Source organism: Anopheles merus, unplaced genomic scaffold (genome assembly GCF_017562075.2).
Source record: "Anopheles merus strain MAF unplaced genomic scaffold, AmerM5.1 LNR4000543, whole genome shotgun sequence".
Lineage (NCBI taxonomy): Eukaryota > Metazoa > Arthropoda > Insecta > Diptera > Culicidae > Anopheles > Anopheles merus.
In genome coordinates, this window is record NW_024428123.1 from 1 (window position 1) to 13,802 (window position 13,802).

The 13,802-nt window shown below is 44.2% G+C and overlaps 1 protein-coding gene and 1 pseudogene across 3 annotated transcripts; both read right to left on the reverse strand.

Annotated features, from left to right (window-relative positions):
* Positions 1 to 880: 880 nt before the first annotated feature.
* On the reverse strand, positions 881 to 4,696 carry LOC121602631 (annotated as a pseudogene).
* A 344-nt stretch (positions 4,697 to 5,040) lies between these two features.
* Positions 5,041 to 13,059, reverse strand: LOC121602630 (cholesterol transporter ABCA5-like). 3 transcript variants are annotated; one of them, XM_041931387.1, is made up of 11 exons: positions 12,570 to 13,059; positions 11,911 to 11,952; positions 10,800 to 11,856; positions 10,541 to 10,727; positions 7,311 to 10,472; positions 7,045 to 7,231; positions 6,688 to 6,962; positions 6,461 to 6,616; positions 5,696 to 6,366; positions 5,298 to 5,632; positions 5,041 to 5,221 (listed from the first exon to the last, which is right to left on the reverse strand). In XM_041931387.1, the coding sequence occupies exons 3-11, from the start codon at positions 11,699 to 11,701 to the stop codon at positions 5,115 to 5,117; spliced, it is 5,982 nt and encodes a 1,993-aa protein (XP_041787321.1). In that variant the 5' UTR covers positions 11,702 to 11,856; positions 11,911 to 11,952; positions 12,570 to 13,059; the 3' UTR covers positions 5,041 to 5,114. The 3 variants fall into 3 exon arrangements, with proteins under 3 accessions (XP_041787321.1, XP_041787320.1, XP_041787323.1); XM_041931386.1 differs by having other exon boundaries at positions 10,800 to 11,952; XM_041931389.1 differs by lacking the exon at positions 12,570 to 13,059 and having other exon boundaries at positions 11,911 to 12,214.
* Between the last annotated feature and the right edge of the window lie 743 nt (positions 13,060 to 13,802).

The window sequence follows — 13,802 nt, forward strand, 5'->3', positions numbered from 1 at the left end:
GGTTAATGCAAATGCGTACAAAAATGTTCATGCTACAAATATTCCTGCAACAAATCTATTGGTTTGTCTTGCAACAAAAAATTATTTTGATTGATCTTCCATACGACTTGACTACAAAAGATCCCCTATCATTTTCATACAAGCAAGCCCAATGGAACAATTTTTAATGTTAATCGCCCACAACAGTGCACTGAAGCCCTTGTTTTGAGTGAAAAGTTCTAAACAGAATGCCAAACTACCAATATCACTACCGAAACAACCGATATCCTTTGTTACGGCTGCAGACACTTGATTTTAAACCAATCAAAAGGAAGCTCTAATATAATCTTTAATATAAGTTTGTGGTTGATAAAATAAGTAAAGTAAAGATAGCGCTGCACAAATTCAAAGTATGTTTAATTACCTTCCATTTTTTTTTTTTCAAATGTATAGGATAATCAGGGAAACTTTAACAAAATTCATAAAAGATAAATATTAACAATCTAGAATTTGTGAATGGTATACTGAGTAGTTCACGATTGCGCTGATTTCTCTGTCAATTTTTTTCTTCAAATATTAATATTAATAGCTAAGGATTGATTAACGCTGCTTAAACGAAATGAACAAATGCGAATAACATGTTTCATAGAAATTGTTTATTGCAATTTGATTCAATTGGCAAATCGTATTTTACCTCGTTTTTAACATTTTATTTACTTACATTTTGAGTATCTACGTCCAGCTCAAAAGCTGGTAACTACGCCTTCCCTTCTTCTTCTTCTTTGGCACATCAACCGCTGTCGGTCAAGGCCTGCCAGCACCCACTAATGAAGTGAGCTTGGCTTTCATTGACTTATTGTTACCATAGCAGGATAGTCAGTCCTACGTATGGGGGCACGGTCTATTTGGGACTTGAACCCATGACGGGCATGTTGTTACGTCGTACGAGTTGACAACTGTACCACCAGACCGGCCCCATGTACCGGCTTTCCTACCCACGTATATTATCCAAGATCCATTGCAAATACTTGCTGATAGCAATGTACTGTTCTGGAACTGAACAGTAGCTAATGCCCGTCTGCAACCCGTAGAGCAAGTATCGGTTTGACTTCTTCTCTATGGCCTGTATCGCCGATCCTGGCTGATAATCATTGCATTGCGGCGATCGGGAAGGATCGTTCATATTGCGAGCGCAAATGGTTCTGCTATCGATCTGCTTCGACGCTTCGGATGCATAGCTAGATGCTTGAAATTCGGCGCGACACTTATTCAAGTCGATTGCTTCCAGCAGTGCTCGTTGCAGCATTCGCGCGTCAGATCCACTCTCCTTCCAGCCCGTCATGATGTACCGGTTGTAAAGACGTTCACGCTGCTGAGGAGTGACCGGCAAACAGATCGACTCAATATGATCTCGCCGACCAATCACAGCGGGAACGGTTAGCCGGGCTAGTACTAGATTATCTTTGCGAAAAAGTTGCCCTACGGACACCGTCTGCACTCCGGATACACATTGTTCTCGTCCGTCTATGGTGCCGCAGTCCTTTGTCTTGCTCGTATCGTAATCGCCTAGTGTCACACTGATTTCATCCCTGGCAGAAATGTCGCAAAATGCATGGAGATTGAAATTGGAGTGTAATTATGGAATGACCCCTCCACTGTATCTCATACTCACTGTAAATCGACACAATTGGTCGTGAGAACGTAGTTTCGATTCAGCAAGACTCCGTTACAGGGGACGTACTCGGAATCAACGAACGGGTGGCGCAGTGTCACCATCCAAGGATATTGCTTAAAGATGGGTTTACGATCCTCACCGAACTCGTATATATGCTCGTTCCGTCCACAGTTCCCCTGATTGATAAGGCGGATGTTGGGATGTCCCAGTATCGGATCGTCGATTCCACTGTTTGGCGTATTTTCGTATAACCAATCGATGTATTGCGAAGCGTCCGTAAACCCGATGTATTGTTTCAGATTGCACACTCCGGTAGCATCAATAGTATTGCTAAACGAAACCACGCCCTTCAAATACCACCGGTTTGAAACTGGAAAAACATTCCACCCCCACTGTCTCCATTGCACACTCCAGTTCCTGTAGAGGCAAAATACAATTAAAAATGGGTTAACATGGGTCCTGCGCACACCCAGCCAGGTGACATACCATTTTTGTATCCGGCGCAGAATGCTTTGGAGTACAGCAATCTTCCAAAAAATGCCCGATCACTCGCTAAACACGTCAGCGAATCGACTACCGGCATGAGTGCCTCGTTCAGGACCGCGCCTAGCCGATTCTCTTCCGAAAGTCCCCATCCAACTACCGTGCCCGATTGGTCGTGGACACTCGGCAAGACGAACCCATCGTCCCGCTTCCAAAGACACACCGGTTGAATGTAATCATTGAAAATGATGGGAATTTCCACCCGCAGGATGGCGATGTCATTCTCGAACGTGGTCGGCCGAAAGCCCACGTGCACTATCGTTTCGATCACGCTGAACTCTTCCGCATGTTCCTCCGCATCGTTCGACAGATTGAACCGGCCCATCTTTAGCTGCAAATTTTCAGTTGAAATTTTCCGTCGGCTTGCCGCAAACGTGACGCAGTGTGCCGCTGTTAGCACCAGATACCGATGCACAATACTGCCACCACACGCATACTCGAAACCATCGCTATTGATGCCCCGCTGATAGAGCGCTACATGCCACGGCCAGTCACCGGGGCGCGTGGAATATCCACCCTTCACTAGCCCTTCGCGCTGGGCCAAACGTTTTCCACATTCGTTATCATTGAAGTCTTTGATTTGTAGCTCATCCTGTGCGAAACTGTAGCAAACATTGTGCAGTAACAGTATCGCAAATATACCAGCCAATTGCCACGGCACCGTTTCACGAATCATGCTACGATCTTCTCCGACGCACGACTGACTTCGTACTGCCCATACGTCAAGTAGTGAAGCTTGATTATCGGTTTGATCGTTGCAAAGGTTACGAACCTTGGGGAAATACAAAATTTACTTGCTGTACAGGTTTTTATTATGGGGTCAAAAGAAAAGAAGCTTATGAAAAAGCAAATGTTTTGAAATTTACATTTTAGAGAAATATTACATTCACTTTTTTTAGCACATTGCATTTTGCAACTGACAAAGCATGTAAAGAATTCGGTAATGTTACAAGGAGTGTTGCTTGCAAAGAGAACAAGGGAAGGTACTTTGCGTGCAACCTATACACGTTCTGCTAATGCAGTTCCGTCGACAGGGCAGACATTGTTTTGTTTGAAAGTACTAAGAATGTTTCTTTTCTTCCTTCATAGAAATAATCAGGTTTTGGTGCATCGCTTGTCCAACGATGCGTTGGTTTGCTCCCGATGATGACTTTGAACGGCATTGAATAGGACTGCAAGCAGCTGAGCAACAAGTGCTTCCAACATTGCTTTAACAGTTCCCAACCATTTTAATTTAATAGTATAGACATTCACACACATCCTCATCTCTTTCTTCCAATGATGGGAGATCCCATCGTACTGGTGAGAAAACAGGGAACTTTGTTCTCACGGCGATGTAACTGCCGGCTCCTACGTCATCTGAAATTCATTCAAACGGTAGCGGTTTTATTTCAAGTAGCTTCACTGCTGAAGATTTATTTGAAAGTGCTTTACGTCTCTCTAAACCTATCTTCACTCTCATTACATTTCAAGAAAAGCTTTCATTTACTTCGGTGACGCTTATGCCTTTTATCGATCTGCACATCTCACTCGACATGTTTCATGTTTCGATAATGGTTTGGCATCGGTGAGATGCAACATTAGCTGGTTTTATTTCATGGTTTGCTTCAGCACAACTCTGGTACTGTTCACAGTGCACTAGCAGTTGGCGCATCGGTTCCTTTCATGTTTACTGTTCGCTCAATCAACACTCTGCATTCCTCGTTGGCGACAAGGAAGTTATGAGTGTAATTTTAGTTATTAACCATTTATCATTATTTTTATTATTATTATTATTATTTATCTATTTTTCCGTGTCTTTTTTGTCCTGCCAAACCAATATTTCCACAATTTCGACTTTAATCACAGTTTTCAAGTCAAATTTCTTTGTCAAATGTGTTTCTGTTTCCTTTGTCCAGATTTTGCATCCTACATGTGATAACTTCCGCAAAAGATGAATTCCATCTGCATCAACCTTCGTGTTATGATTATGCGCATCCAATGCAATCACCGTATTGGTTTTGGGTTCTCTTTTTTAGCTCGCACTAAAATTCCATTGCACATCGTTTCATGCATTATTTTAACCAGTATCATGGTTTGCAGTGTTTTGACATCTGTATCAGATTGTTTTTCGTTTCCTGCCTTACACTTACACATCAGCTTACTTAACTTATTGTTTAATTCACTTGCCCGCTATAGCATGTTTGCGTTTTCGCTTGCTTGTTCTTTAAGGGTTTTGACTAGGTTTGTTTTAAATTCAATTTAAATCTAAAAGATTCCTCAGCAAAAACTTGCATACAGAGAAGACGCATCAGCTGCTTCACAAAAACAGCACCGTTTTCGTTTACTGTGAAGTGGTTTGGTTTCAACTTATTGTTATATTTTACTAACCTTTTTCCCCTCTTTTCTCTTTTTGCTGTCTAATTTGTGTGAGTGTATTTTAATGCTTATGTTAATGAGTTTTACTTTCGTGTTCACCATCCTTATCTGACCTGCATCACCAGTCTGCTTTTTCGATTTTTTGTCATTACATTACAATCATTTTGTGTATAGTCTAGTTGCTTCAGATACCCCTTCTGTCTCACGAAACTATTGCACAAATGGTTTTACTTTAACCGAACTCTCTTACTTCTTCGCAATGCACTATATGCATGTTTTCCGCGCCCTAGGTTTATGTTTTTAATTAACTACACTTGTTTTATTTTGCATGCTCAATTGCTGCGACTTTCCTAGACAACTGTTTCAGCTTACCAGGCGTCCTATACATGCACACAGGCAGCCACTTCCAATCATTATTTGCAAAGTGACGGTTTTAAGGGTGATATTATTAACACACGCGCAACACCATAGAGTAGGGGTTTACCAAATGATGCTTCTGAAGGACAATTCAAAAGGATAATTTTCTCGCTGATGATCTAGGATCGTGATCGGTATGATCTTACTGCACACTGGACGTTTCCTCGTCGTAGTGGGCAAACTTTAAGAACACTTGCTCTAGTGTTGTTTGGCTGAATGAATATTCCTCTATGTCTAGCTCGGTCTTGGCTGCAAATAGAAACAATTATAATAGGAACGTTGTGTAGGTATAACAATTTTCGCTTACAAAACAACACTCCCTTACCTTTTTCGAGCCTCGAAAAACATTCAGCTAAGGAACTGACGGCTTGTTGCGGTACCGAGTATACTAGCCGATCGGCGAAACTCTCTTCCAAGGTGGCACTCGGAAATAGATCTGTTACAAAGTTGCGCAACGCCATCGAACGATTGTCAATGCAGTTGCTGATAACCGGTGCAATGTGGTCCGTACTTTGGTCGAGTTGCAGCTGCTCCTGGCTGCTGCTCGGTTGGCTTTCGATTGGTGTCTCACTGTACACATTTTCTATGTGCTTCAACTTAATCTCAAGCGTGTAACCAGCTCCGTATAGATTTTTCAGGTGTTGCGTCGACCCGAGACATCTGGAAATATAAACAAAGCGTCATGCATACCTCGCCTCACAGTAGGTCGCATTTCAAACCTACCTTAGCTCTCCTTTGACCATGATTCCTACGCGCGAACATAGAGCGTCAGCTTCTTCCATCGAATGTGTTGTCAGCATCGCGCAACGTTTTCCGTGGAAACTTGCAAGGATAGTGTCCCACAGGAATCTTTTCGACTTCGGATCCATCCCAGTTGACGGTTCATCTAGTAGAACTACTTTTGGAGCACCGACCATTGCCATAGCATAGCTAAGTTTACGCCTAGTACCGCCGGAACAGTGTTGGGTTTGCTTATTAGCATGCTCGTTTATGTGCAATCCCGTGAGATACGTCGATATCAATCTATTCAAATCTTTGCCACGCACGCCTCGAATGCGGGCATACAATTCTAGATGTTCACGAACAGTAACGTTCTTCCACAGAGCGTCGTGCTGAGGACAATAGCCCAATGTCTTGAATGCGTCGTCTTGATTGATAGTGATACTGTGACCAGCAACACGCACCGTGCCACGCGTTGGAGCCGTTTCACCTGTCATGATCTTCATGGTGGTCGTTTTGCCGGCACCATTGTGTCCGAGCAAACCCAGTACCTCCCCTGCGTCCACTCCGATTGAAAGACTTCGCACGGAAACCTTTTTCTTTGGTAGCTCATCATCCGCACAGCAGCAACAGTTGCCACACAAAGATTCCTGTGAGAACTCTTTACGAAGGCTCTGCAGCGATTAATATAAAAAATAAAAAAGTCAGAAAAATTGTCGAAATTTTATTACACGTTCTCCTAAAATGGAAGAACCACCATTTGCTTACCTTTACCAACACTACAGGCTGAGCCAACGGACCTTCCTCCTGTTGCGATTGCTGTGGGTTCGATGTAAGCCGAAACACGCGACTTCGCTCATTGCGAACGTCTTCATCTTCATACTCCCCAGTGCATTGCTCTTCAGTCATAACGTCCTCTTCGCTCTGTGCAATCAAAACGAGGTTAGATTTTTTTTGTTGGTTTAAGTATATATCACGTCTGTGCGAAAGCTTACCGCTGAACGATGAAATAGGTCCCGCATACGACCGCCACTTTTCATCACATCAGATACCCGCAAACAGAACGCCCAAATAGGAATGTGCAAAAGGCACCCGCATGCCATCACAATCACCTCCTCAGTCATGTAGTGGGCCATTGAAAGCTCTGCACATGCGGAACTTAGCCGACAAGCAATATATACCCGATCGACAAAGTATACCGTTGCGTACGGTATGTACATTGGGTTGATCAAGGAAAAAACATAATGTAGTGCAATCGCTGCCTTCACCTCTGAATAATGGAATAACATGTTCAATAATAAAAAATCAGAAATGGTTACAGTTATACATTTGTTTCGGCATAACAAACTTACCAATACCCAACATATCCAGGAACACAACCAATATGAACGGAATCAATCCTACAAACGTTAGTATGTTTGGTAGAATCGATTGGGCTGAATCAGTACGATCAAAAAAGTAGGAGAAACACGTTGAACACAAAATACCAGCCGGTGAGTAAAGAAACACCAACATTCCCAGAGTAATAAGGGCTGGTGGCTGGAAAAAAGGGTGAAGCAGATATAGTACACCATTTACCATCACAAGCGTATGCTATTACAAAGCCACCGTAGCTCACCTGTCGGAATGAAGGAATATCGAATATAAACACTAGTCCAAGCAATGCGGCACAAATAACTAGCATCAGACCAGAAAGCACGATAAAGTACGCCGAAAGGTACAAGGACGAGGAAAGCCCATTCACGCGCAGTTGATTTTTGGCTTTCATCTCACGATCGTACACCATGTCAACGGCTAGTGAGACGGGAATCAGTACAAAGATCATGCCCACAAAAAGGGCGGACGAAAACGTGCCTATATTGAACTCCTGCGGTTGAGCTGTTTGCTGGAACGGATGGGACCACAACTCAATTCGCAATATGGAATCGGTAGAAGCACGATCTGGAGCCGCGGAACCAGATGTTGATGAGGTCGTGCTAAAACTTGTGCTCGAAGGTAAGGGTTGAAATGCAATATCATCCAGAGTTTCGCCATCCGCGGCGTCGTCTTGGTAGTCAAACGCTGACTGCGCATTAGACGTTGGTGCTGGGCCTTTCCGACCACCACCGGCACGCTGATACAGCAGATGCTGAGAGTTAATAGTTGCCGGCGAAAGTTCGGCATACACGCGCAAAAGCGTGTTGCTGATTAGATTCAGGATGATCGGTAAGCTATGCTGAGTGGTATCGTTGTATAGAGTGGTGATGGATACATTAGACCAGGATATAACATTCACATTGAATGCGGCCATATGAGGGGCAATGTCCAGTAGCGAGGAAAAGTTTCCACTGAAATCCTCCGTCACATTAGCCGATCGGTGCAATTCCGACAGGAAGCGACGATACAAATGAGCCGCTTCCTTCGACTGTTGTTGCTGCTGGTGGTGCTTCTGATGCAGAAACGGTGGTATCGGATCATAATGCTTCTGTGATTCACGCTTCTGCTGCTTGGGCTGATGGTGATGGTGATAAAGATAGGCTGCATGAGACCATACCGCAGGATTTGTATTATCGTGTACGGCGATCTTGGTGATGTTGCTCCCGTAGGTAGTATTATCTAGCAAAATGGAACGCATGATCGGAGACAACACTTGTATCGAGTTCAAGTACAGTCCCAAGGCAGTGAATGCCAACGGAAGTATTATCAGCAGATACAACCGCTGAATATCACGAAAAAGAATCGTCAGTCGTAACTTTAGTAAAGCCCCGATTGTACTCCATCTCGATGGGTAAAGTGGAATGTCGTCCAGATCCATCCAGTTAGTTCGATTTTGACTATTGAGCTTCACTGCCGAAGCTGAGCCATGCGTTTGCGTCTGGTCCTCATAGACGCTCTTGGTACTTTTGCTAACTCCATTTCGCGAGGAACGATGATGTTTCTTACGGTGAATTCGTTGAACTTGTGGAGAATTAACGGTGGAGTTTTGCCCACAGCCAACGCCACCCCCACCCATCGACACCGGGTGCGTTCCGGACCCAGCCGTTCCCTGACTAACCCCGTCCGATCCAAGCCCGTTGATGGGAATGATCGTGTCAAACTGCATACGATTATCTTGCAGGGACGCTTTATTATCGGTGTTTTGTTCGTCGAGTAGGGTTTTGGTGTCATTCTTTAACGACTGATAGCTGTTACTGCGTTCCTGCAGCGACAAACTTCTGGGGAGACCGCGAGTTTTCATCACTTTGCGGCTCAAATTTTCCGACACCGGGTATCCCGCCGCTTGTCCATCTTCTTCGTCCTCCTCACCTTCTCCTTCCTCGTCTTCGCCTTCTCCAGTGGTACCGGCCTTCTGTTCACCTTCTCGCTGCGTTTCTAGGTGTAGAAACACCTCTTCCAGCGTTGTCATTGACACCCCGTACGAGCAAATGCCAAGCATCATTCGTTTAGTTTTAATCTCCTTTTCGATATCATCGAACAGAGATACGAAAGAGTTCACCGCGTCGTGTGGCAGGATATAGCTCAGTTCTCGCCCGTGTCTACGGGCTTTCTCTGCTTGCGGAACGTGATCGTTAACCAGCTTCGTGATGGACGTTTCACAGGCATTGGTATCCAATACCAGCGTCAAATGATAACCGATGCCGAACTTGTTCTTCAGAAAGAGGGACGAACCGCAGCAACGCAGTCGCCCGCGGGAGACAACGGCCTTTCGCTCTGCCAGAATGTCTGCTTCATCCATAAAGTGCGTCGTCAGAAGGATCACCTTTCCGTGCTTGCGATTTTGCAGAATCGACCACATGTGCCGCCGCGAGTACGGATCGACACCGGCCGTAGGTTCGTCTAGAATGATAATTTTAGGATCACCAATGATGGCTATGCCGACGGAAAGCTTCCGTTTCTGACCACCGCTCAGATGCTTCACTCTCGTCTCTGCCGTATCGAACAAGTCGATATCACGCAGCGTTTTTTTCACTTCACTGTCAACCAGTGATGGCGGAATACCACGGACGGCCGCGAAGAAGTACAAGTGTTCTTTGGGCGTAAGCGTTTCGAACAGTATGTCGTGCTGCGGGCACACTCCCGTCATGCGCCGGATCATGGTCATATCATTGGGATCGCGCACATCATACCCGAAGATGTATATTGTACCGGAAGTGGGTGACGTCAGTCCAGTAAGAATATTAAACAGCGTACTCTTGCCTGCCCCGTTATGGCCGAGTATAGCCGTTATCTGTCCTTCGTAGATTGTAAGGTTAATACCGTTGACGGCATTCACTGCCGGTTTACGACATGAGTGAAACGTCTTGTACAGATCCACTATGCGGATTGCTTCCTTTCCGCGCATCTCCCGAGACACTGGTTCCACATCGCGTGCCTGATCCTCGAGCGCATTGTTGAACGAATTGGCCGACTCGCCATTTAACAGCGGTACTTTTGGCACTTTTTTCTTGCACCAGTAGTTCCGGTTAAAGCAGAAGCAAGGCCTCTGCTTCGTACCATGATCCGATGGAATCACACAGTCGAAATAGAACGCCAGTGCAGCGTACAACAAAATATCCACAACGAGCATCAGGATGGAACCACCGATTGGGATGCCGGGTCCAGTCCAGAGGTTGTGCAGCGTTACACCCTGTCCAGATATGTCGAGCACGAGTATTTTATCCATTGCTAGTGCAAATCCCGTTGGAGAAATAAGTGACACTGTCCATAATGCTGCCGAGGTATGCGTATCGTCGATGAAAACTTGCAAAAAATACAACAGCGACATAATATTCACCGCAAAATTGCCAAGTATGCCAGCGGTCTGGAAAAGAATAGATTCCACAGTTAGTATACAGCAGCATAGTACAGTTTAGCATCTTGCCCACTTACCCGCGAATTGTCAAAGAACGGTGTTATCATAAAGCCAATCAGAATAACCGAAAAGCTGTATAACAGAATAAGGATAAACACGGGCAGGTAGTTGGTATGCTGAAAAACTCCCAATGAAAACACGAGAATTACGGATACAAAGCTCAGAAATGTTACAAAGACCGCGTAAATGATGAACCAACCGCACCTGAAAGCAACGAAGCAACGATACAGTATTTAAAAAAAACGGCGCAACTAAGCAAAGCATGAACTAACTTACCAAAAGACGGAATCTCGCAGCCCCATAATCTTTAATCCTTCCTTTATGTGGTTCTCCTTCTCGCCGACGATCAGGATCAGCAGATATGTAATGAATTGCGACAAAGCCATCACCATGTAGATCGGAATGACCAGCCTAAATGCGACCATCCAATTGCCAGTGTAGGCTTCCTTGGGAAACATCTCTAGCGTAATATGAGGTATCTGCAGTTCTTCATTTTGCGTCACGATCCGGATCTTGGTGTAATCGAGCAGAGTTTGTAGCGCAATAAAGCCCGAATAGTAGTACTGGTTCACCGGGCAGGAATCACCGGTTTCGATCGGTATTACCGCCGACCAGTAGCTATCCGATTGTCTGCACGTTACCAGAGAGGAGTACAGCTCCGTCGTTGAGGGTGTCACAAAAAACGATGGATTCGTGCGTATTTCGTACCTCAGCGGACCGAACAACGGGTCATCCGTGTGGAATATCAGCGCCAAGGGCATCTTGCTCGGGTCGCGCCAGTAGGCTGCTAGCAATTCTTCCGGCGATTCATACACCATCCACTTGATAGGATGTATGCCTGGTTGGTGCCGTCGATTCGACATCCATAGTTCGTTCACCTCACTCAGAAAGGGAATCGTAGTAGACGAGTTTGGCTGCGGTAGCACGGCAATGGTATGGGCTTTATGGTGCTGAAAATGTTCGAACAGTGTTGCTGCACCGCGCGGCTCCGTGATAGCGGGAAAATTTGGATTCGGTATGAGAATTTTCAGTACAATCAGAGTACCCAGTGTGTAGAGGGGCAGGAATACTTCCGCTATCGTTTTTCGCGAGTCTCTGATTTTCAGCTTGAAATTACGAACCAAAGTTGCGCCAAGCTGCTGACAGAAGTTGCTACTGTTCATAAGTTCCTTTCCCATGGCTGAGTGGGTTGTATGCTCGGCACACAGTTACGAAGAGTGGTGTGAAAAAAGGGGTACGTTTGTCTACGACGATTGCTTCTCGTTCTCGTTGTAATACTGTTGAAGTAGCAGCTGGTCTTTTGGGAAATGTGGAGACACGGCGATGAGATTCGCTACGGATGACATATGATAATGGGTTGCCGTGGTTTGAAATTACTGTTTCTTACAATACTGCTGCTTCCATGTTCTTGCCTCGCTCGATTACAAAACTTCGAAGGAAAGAAAGTAAAAATATGAAAACATGAAGATTATGAAGATATGAAAATGCTAGATTCCTAGGTTGTACAAGCATCTATAAATATACGTAGAATGCCCCTGCGTTTATTTTAATGCACTGCTTTCGTATCATACACTAACGTCCCAAATCATACTAAACTAGAAAAAAATGCAAAGCATTCTTAGATAAATAACAAAAAATCCACGTGCCATTTGTTTACACTTTACCACGCGGTCGTCCGTTTCGCGTGGTTGCCATAAAATTTCCCATCCCATACACTTATTGCCCGCCAACGCAACCGGTACTGTACTATAATTTTTCGCACTTCACACATACACAGACGCGACCAATGCAAGCCTCCCTTTCACCATTCACACCCGGTGAGGCTCCGTCGTGCCCTCCCCAACAACTATCTTGACATTGCTTGCCGATGATGGGATGATTGAAAAAATTATCGATTTTTCGCTAAGTGTCAAACACTTCCGGATGTCTCAAACGCGCCCACGGCAAATGAATTTTCAACCATGTCTATCTTATTGCACGGTGCGCCACCAAGAAAATGGAGCTTATTTAATGTCGTTTCTATTAATTGTACCACTAAAAACTCACCAATTTGTTGGGTCTGCTACGTGCTGCGTGCGCGCAGAATAGGAATGCAAGCTTAACGATTATTTCGTTAGCTGGTACAAAGAAACACAAAAAATGTTGATTTTCTTATCGGCCGAAGTGTACCTGTCTCACTATAGCTACTGCAGCTCCAATTTTAATGTGTGCATGTTCATTTACTATTCTGCACCCGTAATTGCCTGAGACTGACATTAGAATATAACTGATTCACTCTTTTCCACTGCTAGCAAGCGATGCTCTTTTGGTGACCTGCAGTATTGCAAATTTTCCGTCGGAAGTTTTCTTCGCTTAAATGTCGGAAAACAGCGCGACCCCCGTTGGTATTCGTTGAACTGGAGATGATGATGATCGAATGAAACACGGCAGGAAACCTTCCCGACGCCAAACTAACTAGAAAACACATCCCACATCACGAATCACTCGCATACAGGACATTTTCACTGCCGATAGCTTTTCTTCTCAGGACACACAATGACAGAACACCATTACCCTCCCCTACCAGGTTTTCAATTTTCCGAGCCTCCCCCTTTTGTATCATAGCGGTGTCAAACGGTGCCTGAGAATTCTCACAAGCGTTCTCTGGTGGGGAAATTTAAATAGAGTATTGCAATCGTTTGCAGTTTTCCACCGAAGAAATTGTAACCGATAATTCGTCGTAATATTCAATTTGCACTGAATCTACAAGCTCGGATGGTATAACAAATTGTACCAAACCATTAAACGACCATCCCATACATTCTTTGAAATGATTGTAAAATCTAAATTACAAGTTTTACAGATAATCGAAAACTATTACAAAACGTTTACAAAACCGTGCATAACACATTACTACATGAAAAATAGTATTATTAAAATTACATTCCAATGTATTATTGGAGAAACGTGCATTTCCATTCTTGCATCAGTAGGAAGGATGTTTATCCTCACTGGAACGATGGTGGTATGACGCATGCGTGCGCATTAAAGCTTTAGTATAATATTGAATACATTTTGGTGGTCGCGCCGTTATTGTCCATTATGCCGGTTGCCAAATGTATGAATATCCTGTTATGTTAAGAGCAAACTCGAAATACAACTTGATGCCAATAAGACAACGTACGGATAACGAACACGTTTAACTTGGTAACTGCACGACATATATTCGATTACACCAATTGAAATTATAGTTTCCATAACGTTAGATACTTTATTTATTTTTCATATATACAAATAAAA

Coding starts and splice junctions, on each gene's coding strand:
- LOC121602630 (XM_041931387.1), bottom strand. CDS start 11,701: ATGGGAAAGGAACTTATGAACAGTAGCAACTTCTGTCAGCAGCTTGGC. Junction 10,473..10,540: donor CGTTCTTTGACAATTCGCGG/GTAAGTGGGCAA, acceptor ATTCTTTTCCAG/ACCGCTGGCATACTTGGCAA. Junction 5,633..5,695: donor ATGGTCAAAGGAGAGCTAAG/GTAGGTTTGAAA, acceptor TTATATTTCCAG/ATGTCTCGGGTCGACGCAAC.